The sequence below is a fragment of the Gobio gobio genome (assembly GCF_949357685.1).
Source record: "Gobio gobio genome assembly, chromosome: 20".
NCBI classification, from domain to species: Eukaryota; Metazoa; Chordata; class Actinopteri; order Cypriniformes; family Gobionidae; genus Gobio; species Gobio gobio.
Genome location: NC_137113.1, coordinates 38078654 through 38092481, shown reverse-complemented (window position 1 = coordinate 38092481; position 13828 = coordinate 38078654). Strand labels below are relative to the sequence as shown.

Below are 13828 nucleotides of genomic sequence, written 5' to 3'. Positions count from 1 at the left end.
TACAGCAATGTTCTTAAAATCTACTTCCCGAAATGAAGAACGAGGAACGTGCATCAGGTGTGTTTTGCTTTTTTATGTTTTTAATTAATTTATTAAGCCACAGTAAACTTTACATAATTTATCGTCACATATTGTTATTAGTGCTGGGCAAATTACCGCGTTAACGTGGGCTATTCATTTTTTAATTTTAACACATTAAAAATATTTAACATAATTAACGCAGCGTTCATTTTTATATACATTTTGTCTAGCATTACATTATATGATCAGATGAACGGGAACAGAGAAAAGATGATTAATATATATTTAATTTATTATTTATGCAGTTAAGAAAGGTGTTGATAACTATTACATTTCTGTACACAGGTAAATATAACATTTATTATAATGGGTTTATGTAAAGATTAAGTTCACTTAAATTAAAAGTTGTTTTTTAAAGCCTAATAAATGTTGAAATTGGTAGCTTTCAGTTATACTGTAATGTAACATCATTAATATTTCATAGAGACATTAGTATCAGTGATACTGGCCTTCATTCATAAAAAGATGCCATTACAACACATATTTAAAATATGCTGTCTTTAAATTGTTTCTACATTAATTTGGAGAGTAACTGAAACTATTACAATATCAAAATATTAAAAACTCCAAAAATATTAAAAACTTGCGATTAATTACAGAAAACCATGCGATTAATTAGTTAGTTATTTTTTTGTATTGATTCCCAGCACTAATTGTTATATTATAATGTTATCATATGCTATCGCTGTAAATAAAAAAACCTGACAATATAACTGCTAAATTCCTTTAAGTGTTTTTAGTCATGTTTCTCACTGACGCCCCCAACTCGTAAAGATCGGGACGTAAAGAAAATCCCGAGCTTCCCACTAGTATTTATGACTTTTTGGTGGCATTCATATGCGTTCAGCTCGAACATACAATCTTTTTGACATGATTTGAATGCACCATAAGACCTATTAAGATTTTGTTATACCTTTTAAACATATTTTTGACCTTAACTTTGATCGCTATGAATTTCAACATTTAAAAACTTGTAACTTTCATGTGATCTCATGTCCTACAATGCATATGAAAAAGTATTGAGTATAGAACACATTCTAATAAATGCTGACATGTGATTTCTTCAGTGTGATTGAACTGTACCTGTAGCTTATCTTCATAGTTGATTTCCTCTTTGGAGGATCTGAGTTCCTGGGTTAAGTGGAACGAATGCCCCACATGCTCCGGAGAGACAAAGTCATTGATCACCTGGACACAGCTGTGAAGGTTCTGCACCTGTACGGATGAGACACACACAAACGTCAGTGTGCACTGATGGGACGCTTATCATAAAGATGCTGGTACTCTGGAACTTTAGCTAGTACAGAAAGAGGAAGTGTGCCTGTTATTGTTTCATCATACACACTCACCTTCCATAAATATCATGTAATATGTGTAATTGTAAATAAGTCAAATGTAATTAACCCTATAAAGCCTACTGTATCACATGTGGTACGCAAATTATGCCACTAAATTATAAATATGATAAAAATGTTGCTGAAAAACCTATTGTATACAATCTACAAGCAAACCCAAATGCCTTCTGTTGTCTGATTGATAGTTCATACTTTTTTACTTTTTTTACTTTTTTCAAGTAAAAGGCCTTTTATTATAATTCTAAAACTGTCCTGCTTCAGGTCGTGGTACATGTGTCTTCTCGCTGTCAAATCTGTATTAATTTTTATAAAGTAAACATAAGAATACCTTTTATATTGTTTGTAATATTTCAAGATAAGCACTTACGGGAGTGAAGCAACTTAGGTTTGCTTGATTATCCATACATCATTTTCATAAAAATCATGTTTAAATGTGAGTATCAAATATGATACATCAGACTTTTGAGGAACATTTATTTGTTCATCTCTCAGTCATCATTGTATTACATTGCATTACATGTTTTGCCTCCACAATAACAACTACAGGATATTGATCATAAAACTAAGCATTTAAATGTTACCTTACAAAGACATATTATTAGGAGATTTAGCATGACCACTGATATTTTTATGTATTTTTTATGTAAGTAGTCTGTTATATAGTTATAAAGATCTCATTGATATACATTACAAACTATCAGATTTTCATCTTCCTTTTTGGCCATATAAATATCAGCAACTGCGTTAAAGCTGCAGCGTGTAGTATTTATGAGGATCTATTGACAGAAACGCAATATAATATACATTCCTGTTTTCAGTGGTGTATAAAGACCTTACATAATGAGCCGATATGTTTTTATTACCTTAGAATGAGCCATTTCTGTCTACATACACCGCGGGTCCCCTTACAGTGAAGTCGCCATTTTGCGCCGCCATGTTTCTACAGTAGCCCTAAACGGACAAACTTCTCTACAGAGCACTAGCTACTCTCTGATGTCTCAGACGATGACATCTTTGTCCTGTGTCGGCCACCGTAGCTTCTGTGCTTCGAAAGGGAGGGGTGAGCGGTTGCAATTCTCAACCTCACCACTAGATGCCGCTAAAATGTACACAGTGCACCTTTAAATTGTATATTTTTGTTATTTTTCTCAGAGTATGAGCTCCATATTCTCCTACATCATACTATATGAACCATAAAAGCCAGATCAAATATGATACTCAACGAAAACACATGCAAGCGACTTTTGTTATATACATTTTGTCTAAAGATTCAATAAACGGTTCCATTTAAAAAAATAGATTACAAAATATTTCTATTCTTTCATAAGTTAGGCTTTACAGGGTTAAAGTGAAGTGGGAAAAAAATATTTGTTTTATTTTGTTCTAAATAACTCAATGACATTCAGACATTAAGTCTGGCATAAGTGTCACTGTAAACAAGACATCCTTGAGCTTTGTTGCTTTCCATGTCAATCAAGTGGGTTTTTTTTGGTCTAAATAATCAATAATACAATATATACTTCCGAATCAAGTACATATCTTGATTTGCTTTTATGGTATCAGTGGTTTGAGCAATCATAGAAGAGAAAGGAGTGCAATGAGACCTGGTGCAGAGCTCCAGCTGGGATCAGGACCGAATCACCCAGAAACTGCACCACAGTCCAGCCCTGAATGGCGTGTTCATCCAGCAGCCGCTGGCGCAGCTTACGGTTCAAGTACCAGCCGGGCTCACGGATGGGGTCGTGATCCGCTGGAATCTCCACACCCTGCTCTTTCGCCACCTGTCATGTCCAAACATGCACAAACTTTGAGTTAAATCAACAGCACACGCACAACATATCTGCAAATATATGAAATGAATCCTATAAAAGTCCCTTGTGCTAGAACGAAAGGTTTTATGAGGACACTCGCTCAGAGAGAGGGAGTGAGCGACCCAAGGTTACATTTCTACATCAGAGAAATCAAATCAAAATAACCTTGTGCAGGAACTCTTTAATCTTCTCGCCGTCTTTGCTCGTGTAGATGTGCCACAAGGCTCCGGGAGTCTCGCTTGAGTCCTTTAATCTTTTCTTTACGTTGTCATCCAGATCTTCCTCCTCCAGCCTCTTCAGCACTCCTGTGTGTTTGGCACAAACACATTCATGCAGTTACACAGCAAACACATCACACAGTCAGCTTAATTTATTATAAAGCCAGGGAGCGCCATCCTCTTTTGAAGACGGAGCGATGTTTAAAAATTAATAGAGAAGTGTGTGTGTGTGTGTGTGCGCAAGTCTGGCTTATATATATTCTCCTCATGTCTGAGACGGTGGTTAAAAATAGAAAGGCCATCGCAGTAGGAAAGAGAGAAGGGGGATGAGCAGCTGTTGGGATGAGACACGAAGCAAGGATTGCAAAAGTACTTACAACCGGAAAGTAAGACAAAAAATTTGTTGTTCAGAAATGGTCATGTTTGTGATTTTATAATGTCACAACCACGATCACACTGACCTGCACTGATAAACGTCAGTGTGAACTACACCAGTACAATCACAAAATAAGTCATTTACACACTTTATCTTAAAGGTACAATGGCAAAAATGTCTGCTTTTTATCTGAATTACACAACAGACGATAAGGTCTTGGTGAATCTCTTTGATCAGCCATGTTGAATGCATGTTGTCATGACTCATGAAGACATTTTTGCTGAGGGTCAAAGGTGATCACCTATGGTAGTGGTTCTCAACCAGGGGGCTGTTGCCTCAGCAAACATTCAAGGGAAGCGGAAGGCAAACAAAGCAGGACAGTGAGGAAAGTGATAGGCCAGGAGACTGGATATGAACTCGGGTAACCCCTTCGGTTTCATTCAACTTTTTTTTCCTCTCATAAGAACCACGTTTCCCACTGTTTCGGAAAGCTTGGATATATGAGCTTGCCTAATTTTATAAGTGGGACTTCTAGATATGGTTAAGTCATGAAATTAATAAAACCTTAAAACACCATAGGCATATTTATATCAAGACTAGTCATGGGGCCTTGTAGTCAAAAAGGTTGAGAACCACTGACCTATGGTGCTTCAGATGTAACATCATACTCTGAATAGTTAAATAATTGTTTTTTAGAGAACCGTCTACTGTAGTGGACACCCATCAGATAATTAACTGTATACTATCAGAGAGAGCCCAGATGATGTCATGTAACACTACAAATGTTTTTTAGTTGATACCAGAGTAATATGGCCCTGTTAATGTGAAACTTCTCCATGTTTTGGATTGAGTTTTTACTGATTTAATCTCATGAGTGCAGAGAAAAGCTCTTTGCAGTGCTGCTATGGGCCATGTACAGGCAGGGAAAACTCATTCCAGATGCATCTCTCACATTTCATTGTTTCCAGGGTGGAAACCATGTTCTGTGTTTTTTTCCCCTCTGAGCTCAGGGGTTTATGGAACAATTCAGCTCTAGCAGAGGCTTTTCCCCCACCGTCTCTTTCTCTAACACGGATGACCAAGTTAACGGACAGGCTGTTGACAGTTGTGTGGTGAGCTGGTCTCAGACTTACCCGTTTTGGAAAGGACACCATTCCCTTTAGCCACTCCAACATAAACTAGCACGCTGATGATGTCAGACACCTCCATGTGCAGGCTAGCGGTGCCAAAGTCCTGTTCCTGAGATGCTGCCACACCTGTAACATGGATCATGCATCATTCAATTCAACATGTTATCAAAACAGGCTTCAGTTTTTCTTTTTTTCCTTCCTTTAATTGCACCATATAAGTGAATCCCTTTTAAACTAAGCATAATTAAGCAATACAACAAATACTACCATGAGAGTACAGTATTTTTGCATTACAGTAATGACTACAGTACAGACACAATTTGGATGAAAATATTCTTAATAACCATGAAAACAATGTCATAATTCAAACAATCTAAACGGTCCTAAAATAGCCACATTGTCTTTTTGCAAAAGTTCTTTTTTATTTTCTTTTGGGGTGAAATATGACAGGTTTGAGGAGTTTTTGATTAAATGATTTTATTTTTCCACAATAAAACAATGCAGTAAACATAGCAGGCCACTAATAAAACTAAAAATCTGCCTGTGAGTAAGTGAGAGAGACAAAGGGCAGAGCTGCAGTACCGTAAGCGCAGCAGAGGCGTGGGCCCAGGTCCGGCCGCACAAAGAAGGAGGGCAGATGGGAGGCCAGGTTGAGGTTCCCCTCGGGGTCTGAATACTCAGGCATGGGGAGGTTCTTCATGAGATCATCATACCTACACAATGAGATGACGCATATTCTAAAACAAGGCTAAAACAGAGCTATATCCGAAACGTACAAATGAAATGTTTAGTGTCGTGAAACAGCATTCACAATAATTTCTAAATGGTTATTTAGCAAATCTACTTCTTGTGTTCCTAAGTTCATGAGGGCATAATACCTGGAGGGCATCAAAGCCATAAACTCCTCGCCTGAGGGCCAGTCTTTCAGCCGATACACCACAGTTTCTCCATCTTTAGACTTAGGACGCTCTGTAGAGAGAGCGTGATCAGCATAAATAGAAACAGACCAATTAATTCGATAACTGCTTATTTGTCTACTTCAGTTGGCACTCACTTGTGAGATCTTCAAACCCGTCCCAGAATTCTTTGACTCCTGAGTTGGACATTACTCCATCCTTGCAGTTCAAGAGGTCACCCTGGTGGTCAGCAAACTCTTGGTTGAAGGATTCTGCCTTCCACAAGCTGGCGTTGAGCTTCTTGTGCACCCCAGAGACCAGCACAGGCTGCAAAAACAGCACGCAGGAAATGGCCTTTTAATGACAGCTGAGATCACAAACACTACCAAGACTTGCTCTTTGAATAGTGGAAAAAAATATGAAGTCTGGTTAAAAAAAAGACATTGCAAGATGGATTACTCTAAAGACTAAGGCCCGGTTTCACAAACAGGACTTAGGCTAAACTAGGATTAGGCATTAGTTCAATTAGTACATTTAAGTAACTTTTATAAATGTGCCCTAAAAAAAACATTACTGGTGTGTATCTTAAGACAAAACAATGGCACTGACATATTTTAAGATACATCAGTGCAAGTTTCTTTCAGTTAACACAACTCAAAAATGCATTTTAGTCTAGGACTAGCTTAAGCCTTGTCTGTGAAACTGGGGGTAAATGTACTACATTTGTTGAAAAGCCTTAATCTGTGAGTTTATTATAAACTGAGTGCCAAACTAGCATCTGCAAAATTGCAGAGCTCAATAATAAGGATAGCACACTGGCCTGAGACCAGTGTTAGTGTTTCGGGTGAGTTTCATAAATATGAATTTACATTATATATATATATATATATATATATATATATATATATATATATATATATATATATATATATATATATATATATATATATATATATATATGAAAACTATAGCGGCTTAATTTCCAGCTTTTAATTTTTCTTTCTATTTCCAAATATTCTTTTTGTAAAAATATTTTTGTGAAGAAAAAGTTATATTGATTAAAATAAAAATGTATCACTCATTTGGGGAAAAGAAAGTGAAAATATGAAACTGCAAGCCTGACTGTGCCAGCTGAAAAAGCTAAATATACACAGACAAAGAATCTCATACAAATCTACAGTAACATAAAGCTGACTTTCTCTTTTCTTATTGGTCCACTGAGATAATTGCTATGTATTATAGAACTACCTTCTCTGGGATGAATATTTGAGATACAGTCTTAAAATTTGACCATTTCAGAAATTTTAGAAAGAAGCATAACAATAGCCCCTTTCACACATACAGTCTTCACTGGTAAATTACAGGTAACAGATCATGTGTCAACAGGACCTTTTCAAAAATACCGGTAAATTGGTTCCGGCAATTTACCAGTAAGGGAAGTTGTAACATTACCAGTTAATTACCGGTAATGTGCACTGTGTTAACATGGAATGAAGATTACCAGTATATTCAAGTATGAAATCAGAACGCGCTGACGTAAGACGTCTGCTTTGGGCCAATCATAAGACTTCTGAAGTAAGATAAGTAAGGTTTTTAATAGTTTTTCTACTTAAATATGCGCTAAATGATCATCCACATCTCGCAGCTTTTCAACATGTCGGACTTGAGAGCCAGCCTTCTTTTCCATTCATCAGCACTGTAGCTCTGCAGTTGGATACTATTACGTGAGTGTCGTGTTTTTAAGAGCAAAAACACGTTCTGTTTGATCATCCTTTATGCCTGTCACTCAGACGTCAAAAAAAGGATGTCAAATTTAACAGATAGTGAAACTAAAGCGCTTCTCCTCATGCGGATGGATGAAAACCGTTTAAAAGATCAATTCCGATGACCGACATCACAGAATTTACCGGTATTTTGCTGCTGATGTGTGAACGGTCTCTTACCGGTAAAAAGGCAGAACGCTGTTGCCTGTGTGAACAGCATATTTGTGTATTTACCGGTAAAATCATTCTGGAAATTTCTGGTATTCCTGTGTGAAAGGAGCTAATGTCTACCCTTTGAAACAGCCTTTGCACTGAGAACCTTGAAATGCAGCCTACTCAGGCAGCTTACTAGATTTTCAAAGAAATCCTATGTGATGGGAGACCCACATTTCATAATGTCAGTTTACTTCCTGCGGAGCTGTAAAATCATGGTCCACTGAGCAGAAGTCAATAAATGTCATCTTGGAAAAGGAAGTGCAGCTCAAACCCAGAGGAGCAGAGACAGAAGCTGTGTCCAAAATCACCCTCTATACCCTTTATCTAATGTACTATACAGTCATTTGAAGTGATGTAGAAAACCTTCAATCCTATAGTGCAAAGCAATAATAAGTGTACAGCCAATGCACATGAAACGGCCAGATGGAAGATGATGTCCATGCACTGTAAGGATTGTGCCAAATTAATTACCGCTTCTTGCCATAAGATGGCATCCACTGCCTTTTTGGCGCACAAAGTGTCCGAATGGAGTGGAGGAATGGGTATAGGGGCTGATTTTGGATGCAGCCAGAGACCTTTGTTTTTGAATAAATGCAGTGACTAGAGAAAAAGGATGTATGCCTTAAGATTTCAACCTCACACCTCTTCTGTATCCTTCTGTCCATTAGTGAAAATCAGATTTCATTGTCAAGGACATATATGCTCACTTGAAATGTTCTGCACATGTAAAGAGGTGTTACATCTTATGAAAGCATCAAAGCACTAAACGTCTATAATTGCCTATGTGAAGTACACACTGAATAAATGGACTGAATAATATATGGCGCCTTTCTCTCTGGACACACACTGCACATGTAATGCAGACTGAAGTGTCAGACAAACCAGAAAACTACTGTCTGCTGAGCTAAAGAGACACTAGCCAGCGGCAGCAGAGATTGCGTTCATCAAAATTTTGCATAATTTTCCAAATTTTACATAAATACTGATATAGCAATTTTGTTCTTATTGCGTATTTAATATAATAAAAATAAATATTATTTTACCAAACAAGAGTACAATGCAAGACTATATTTATATAATTACATTTTAGCTTCTGCGATTTGATAAATCAAACCAACTGGCAAGTAAAGGTGCGAAAATTGGTGAAAATGTGTGGCCGAAATCATTCCAATAGGAATTTGCGCAACCAAGAGTTTCGAGTGAGGGTGAAAATGTTCTCCACACAGATTTCACTGCATTGACCAACAGAAAGCTGCTTGGTTTGAAAGTGACTTCTGTGTGAGCAGTGCTTAATACATCTCAACGCTATTGACAATGGAGCCTTTTTTTCATGCAAAATGTCATTGAAATTTCGCTAATGTAACCGCAACTTAACACCATTTTATATACTCGCCAGAGCCAATTTATATTGATGCTTGGCGGGTGTTCATTTTGGACCCTGGCCGAGATGCTAAATGTGTCCCACACATAGCCACTAGATGGCACCGCTAGCTCGTGCAGTGCTGTACAAAGCAATTCATGCATGAAATAAATGTATTTGAAAACTCAACAATTTTCTATTTTTCTGTATTTGTTTAAAGCCATTTCGCGATTCATATGAGTCATAGTCCTCAGGTCACAAAATATGGAAATACGCTTTAAATAAGGTAATCCCTGTATATAATCGTGGAAAATCAAAATTGTATAGATGGATAATGATTATTTGTAACACTGAGTGGTATACAAGATTATTAGGATTATCCTGAGAGCAAGAATATCAGTGGGAATTCTGGACAGGGCACCAAGAGGAGTGACCCAAAACACTACATGAGAGTTGGGATCTGTTTGCCGTTTTGCCAATTTTTTTGACAGTTATTGGCTTCAAAAGAACCAGGGCTCCAGCAGAACAGAAAGTAATGCAAGATTCCGTATTTTTGTGGGCTTGTTTCACAGACCTGTGCTTGTCTCCAGCACTCCCTGAAGAGTTTCCAGTTGTTGCTATTGCGGTGGTCTTTGAGCCAGAGCAGCCTGCGTTCGTAGAGCCAGCAGTGAGGGATGTCAGCGTATAGTTTGGGCGGTTCTTCCACAGCTTTCTTTCTCTCGGTTTTGGGCTCCTCCTGAGGCTCGTGCTTCAGGTTCAGCTTGGTGCCACGGCCCGCTGGGATCTTGTTCTCCACCACAGAGGCGATGATGTCATCCAGGATGTTGGGCATGCTGCGACCACTCTTGACAATCTGTGGAAGACAAAAAAATGTAACTGTAAGCTATTTTAGACTATAAATGCCAGCATAGCCATATTTTTAGTAATGTGCCAAGTTATAATAAATAATTTGATGTTCACACGATGTTCACCTTCGTTTTTGTATAATTATATTGTCCACCAGTCAAAAGTAAGGAAACACCAACTAATTTATTATTACTATTTTTCATGTGAATGCAATGTCTAAAAAAACGAATTTTAATCATAAACCTTTAGATCAAAAACTTCTTAAAGTCAAGCATGTGTATACTTTTGATTGGTTGTGTATATGTTGCCATCTCTGTATGCTAATACAGTCTCTCTGTTTGAGTGTGATCAGTAGATGTTGGTTTTCTGACCTGTGAGGCAGTGGAATACACAGGAGCGAATGCGATGCCGGCATCAGTGGAGCCCAGGCGCAGCTTGCCTGCGGTGGTGGTGAGGAGGTCTCGTAGGGTTGATCCTTGCTCCAGGGATGATGCTTTACTGTGCAGAGACTCCAAAGCATCTGACTGATCCTTCTCCTCCTTTATCTTCCCTACAAGTGACTCCTTATTTTCTGCAGGAGAGAAGCACAGGTGTACCGCTGTTCAAACCTCAGGTGTCAATCTCTTTCACATCATATGAAAGTCAAAATCAAAAAGAAATAGTAAAACTTTTGGTAAAACATTTCCATAATATTTTGTTGGAAATTAAGTAGAGGAACTTTTTATTAGGACTTAAAGTTGATGGATTAAAAGTTTATGGATTTAAAGTTAAAGCAATGAAACTGAGCTAGCAAAAACCCATAACCTTTTGGTTTAAATTTACCACTTCATATGCTTCAAATCATGCTGCTGGTAGTAAAAGAGACATATCTTAAGAACAGCAGAGAATATCACAGGCTTGAGGGTGGGATTTTTTGCAAGTACCTGAAACAATATACTACTCAAAAAACCTTAGCAAAGCACCAATATGCCATGGAATTTGCACTCTTTTTCAGCGATCATTTTCCAGGACATAGGGTTAGGGTTAGTTTAAAATTTTACTACGGTCGGAAAAAAGGCAAGGATCACGCCCATAACATGAAATGGAACATGCAGCAACATAGTGAGCCTAACATAGTCTGCTACTGCTTCACATCTATTTTGACATCAGAACGTTTTGTCCTGTCCAATGCTGGTTACCACCATGTCGATCAATATAATTTTGGATTCAATCCCATATTTAAATAAGTTAGTCATTCAATAAAACTTTTTTCAAATTACGAATGGGTTATACAGATAGCAAACAAAGAGCGTTCCTTTATAAACACTGCAGCACAAGTTCTGTGAGTTTTGCACTGTTGCGAAAACTCCTGTTATAATCAATGAAGCTGGCTACACTGCACAATTAATCTCCTATTGACCTTATAATCGCATCAAAATTATTAGTTACTGAATTTGGTAGATGCTTACCAGTTAACATTTGTTGCATACATTTGAGCAGTTAATAACATTAGCTAACTGCTGCAAGTGGCAACACAAGACTAAACATTATTCAAAACACTACTCTCACGTGTCAAGACAGACGCACTTTCTGCAAATAAGGCCCCGTTTACACGAGTGGGTTTTTGACCCTCGAAAACTGAGACTTTCGAAAACGCTGCAGACCAAAACGGAGACTTTTGAAAACGATGGTGTGGCTGCTGCCCACATTACACCACCAGAACACGACAATAACAGACCAGGACTGAGTTTCCCAAAAGCATCATACACCTAAGTTGATCGTAGAGACCATTGGTGGCTATTGGCTAATGTTTTTCGGTCATGTAGTGTGAAAGGAGATCTTTTCTGAAATGCAGTGGAAACACCAGTACAGACAAGGATCGTTTTCATTTTAAAACGAAAACGCGCAAGTGTAAACAGAGCCTAACAGTGACTATTTTGGGCCAGCGATAAACTCTTTTTTCTCTGCTAAAGAAAAACCCAATAACTTTTTACATTTTCCAGTAGAACATTTTCCAGTAGAACAAGAAGATTTTCCAGGACATTTGACATTTTCTCTAATTTCCATTTGTTTTCAAGGACTGGAAAATTTGCCATCCATTTTCCTGTTTTTCAAGGTTTCCAGGATGCGTGGGAACCCTTGTATTATTATATTTTAAGAGCTGACATGAAATTTAAAAAAATGTAGACTTATCAAAAAGTGTAACTTAAGCATAGCTGCTAAATGAAGAAACTTCTATATGCTGCACTGGGCAACAAACTGAACTGAACGTGTGCCAATGACCACAGGGCTGATGGTCTTTTAAGTGCAGTTCATTTGGAGAGAGCAGCGTGTTCGGCATGTGAGAGCAGCTGAAGAACTGGATAAACATGTGGTTAGGTGAGCTCTTTAGACTGTGGGAGCTCACGACTGAGAAGGCCTGTAACGCACACCACTAAATGTGAGGATTGTGGAATGTTGGCGGCCTGTCAAGCACGCACACGCCTGCAGAGAAAGGAAAAACACGGGGCAGCTGGCAGACCTCCGGCCCCTGGCTACCAATAACTTCAATCATACCTGAAGTTTTATTGTTTTGTACCCACCCTTCTTTTCCTCGCGGGACTTCTGCTCAGCCAGATCGGCCAGGAAGTGCAGAGGCGATTGGGACTCGGGCGGGGTGAACTTGCTGTCGGTGCTGGTGTCGCTGGCAGGACTGGTCCCTCCATTGGCCTCCACCTTCAGAGAGGAGTTCTGCTGGCCGCCCTCAGGCTTACACAGAGAGATTTTGTTGCTGTGATTGAGCACGTTCTGTAACACCTGTGAAAAGAAAGAGTGTGTCAGAGACAGCTCAGCAGTTTGAGGAGAGTGAGGGGAAATATTGTGGACTTTTAGTGGTTGAGAGATGAAGCAGGACTGAATTCAACATTCCAGTGCAGAACAGAATGTGAAAACTTGTGCGAGACTGAGAGAGTGTGAGAGTTTATGTTTACACTGAGAGCACGTACTTTCATTTCATGTGAATGGAAATGTGGCTGAGAGGAATACATGTATGGTTTGTTCAATAGGATGTACTGTCTTAAGGCCATAAATCACATCTGATTGTTTTGTCAAAATGTATTAATGTTTTGCTGGCTGAACAATCAACAGTGGAATCTATTGAACAGAATTGAGTTGATTCACAGTTGTCCAGGTCACTGCTGAAGTCGCAAACATACAGTATTGTCACATGGTAACCATTACTTTTCTCACGCTGGTCAGGAAGGATGAACCAATCATGTGATTACAGGATTTGGCATTTGATTGAATCAATTCACAGAAATTGCTGGGGCAGATTTCCATTTGTATGTCCGATACCATTCCTCGAAATGAATAGATTTAAATTATTATACTCATAATGGTGCAATTAATGTGTCAATATTTGGCCCTTTTGAGATTACTCTGCAAAAAGGATCTAAATATTCTAAAATAAAGATATATTTACTTGAGATGCAAAACGACATAACATGTTAAGTCTTGTTTTCTGAAAAAAAGAGTTAAAGTTAAGTGAGTTAAATATCTGCCGATGGTGTTCAAAAATATTTTTTTATTTCCTTTGAATTAATAATTAATATATTTTCTTACCCCATTGGCATTTTGCTTCTCAAGTAAATGTATTGATTTACGGCAAGACACCCCAGATGAATAGAATAAAATAAAAAACAAATCATAATACTTTCCCATTGGTTGATTACAACAGTTTTTATTTTACTATTCTTGTTTTTAAGTTTTCTGAAATATTATGTTTAAATATAACTACACACTAATTTGCATATATTTCC

General features: G+C 38.0%; 1 protein-coding gene across 5 annotated transcripts in view; it reads right to left on the bottom strand.

The window, feature by feature from the left end:
* The window catches only part of jmjd1cb (jumonji domain containing 1Cb), a 148455-nt gene that overhangs the window by 2932 nt on the left and 131695 nt on the right, over nt 1–13828 (bottom strand). For all 5 annotated transcript variants that reach the window (XM_079845838.1, XM_079845839.1, XM_079845840.1 and 2 more), the window contains 10 exons: nt 12614–12827; nt 10424–10623; nt 9781–10059; nt 6026–6194; nt 5850–5940; nt 5554–5684; nt 4975–5097; nt 3413–3552; nt 3041–3217; nt 1165–1296 (listed from right to left, as the gene is read on the bottom strand). In XM_079845838.1, the coding sequence (XP_079701964.1) occupies nt 1165–1296; nt 3041–3217; nt 3413–3552; nt 4975–5097; nt 5554–5684; nt 5850–5940; nt 6026–6194; nt 9781–10059; nt 10424–10623; nt 12614–12827 (1656 nt within the window). The remainder of the gene's footprint in view (nt 1–1164; nt 1297–3040; nt 3218–3412; nt 3553–4974; nt 5098–5553; nt 5685–5849; nt 5941–6025; nt 6195–9780; nt 10060–10423; nt 10624–12613; nt 12828–13828) is intronic.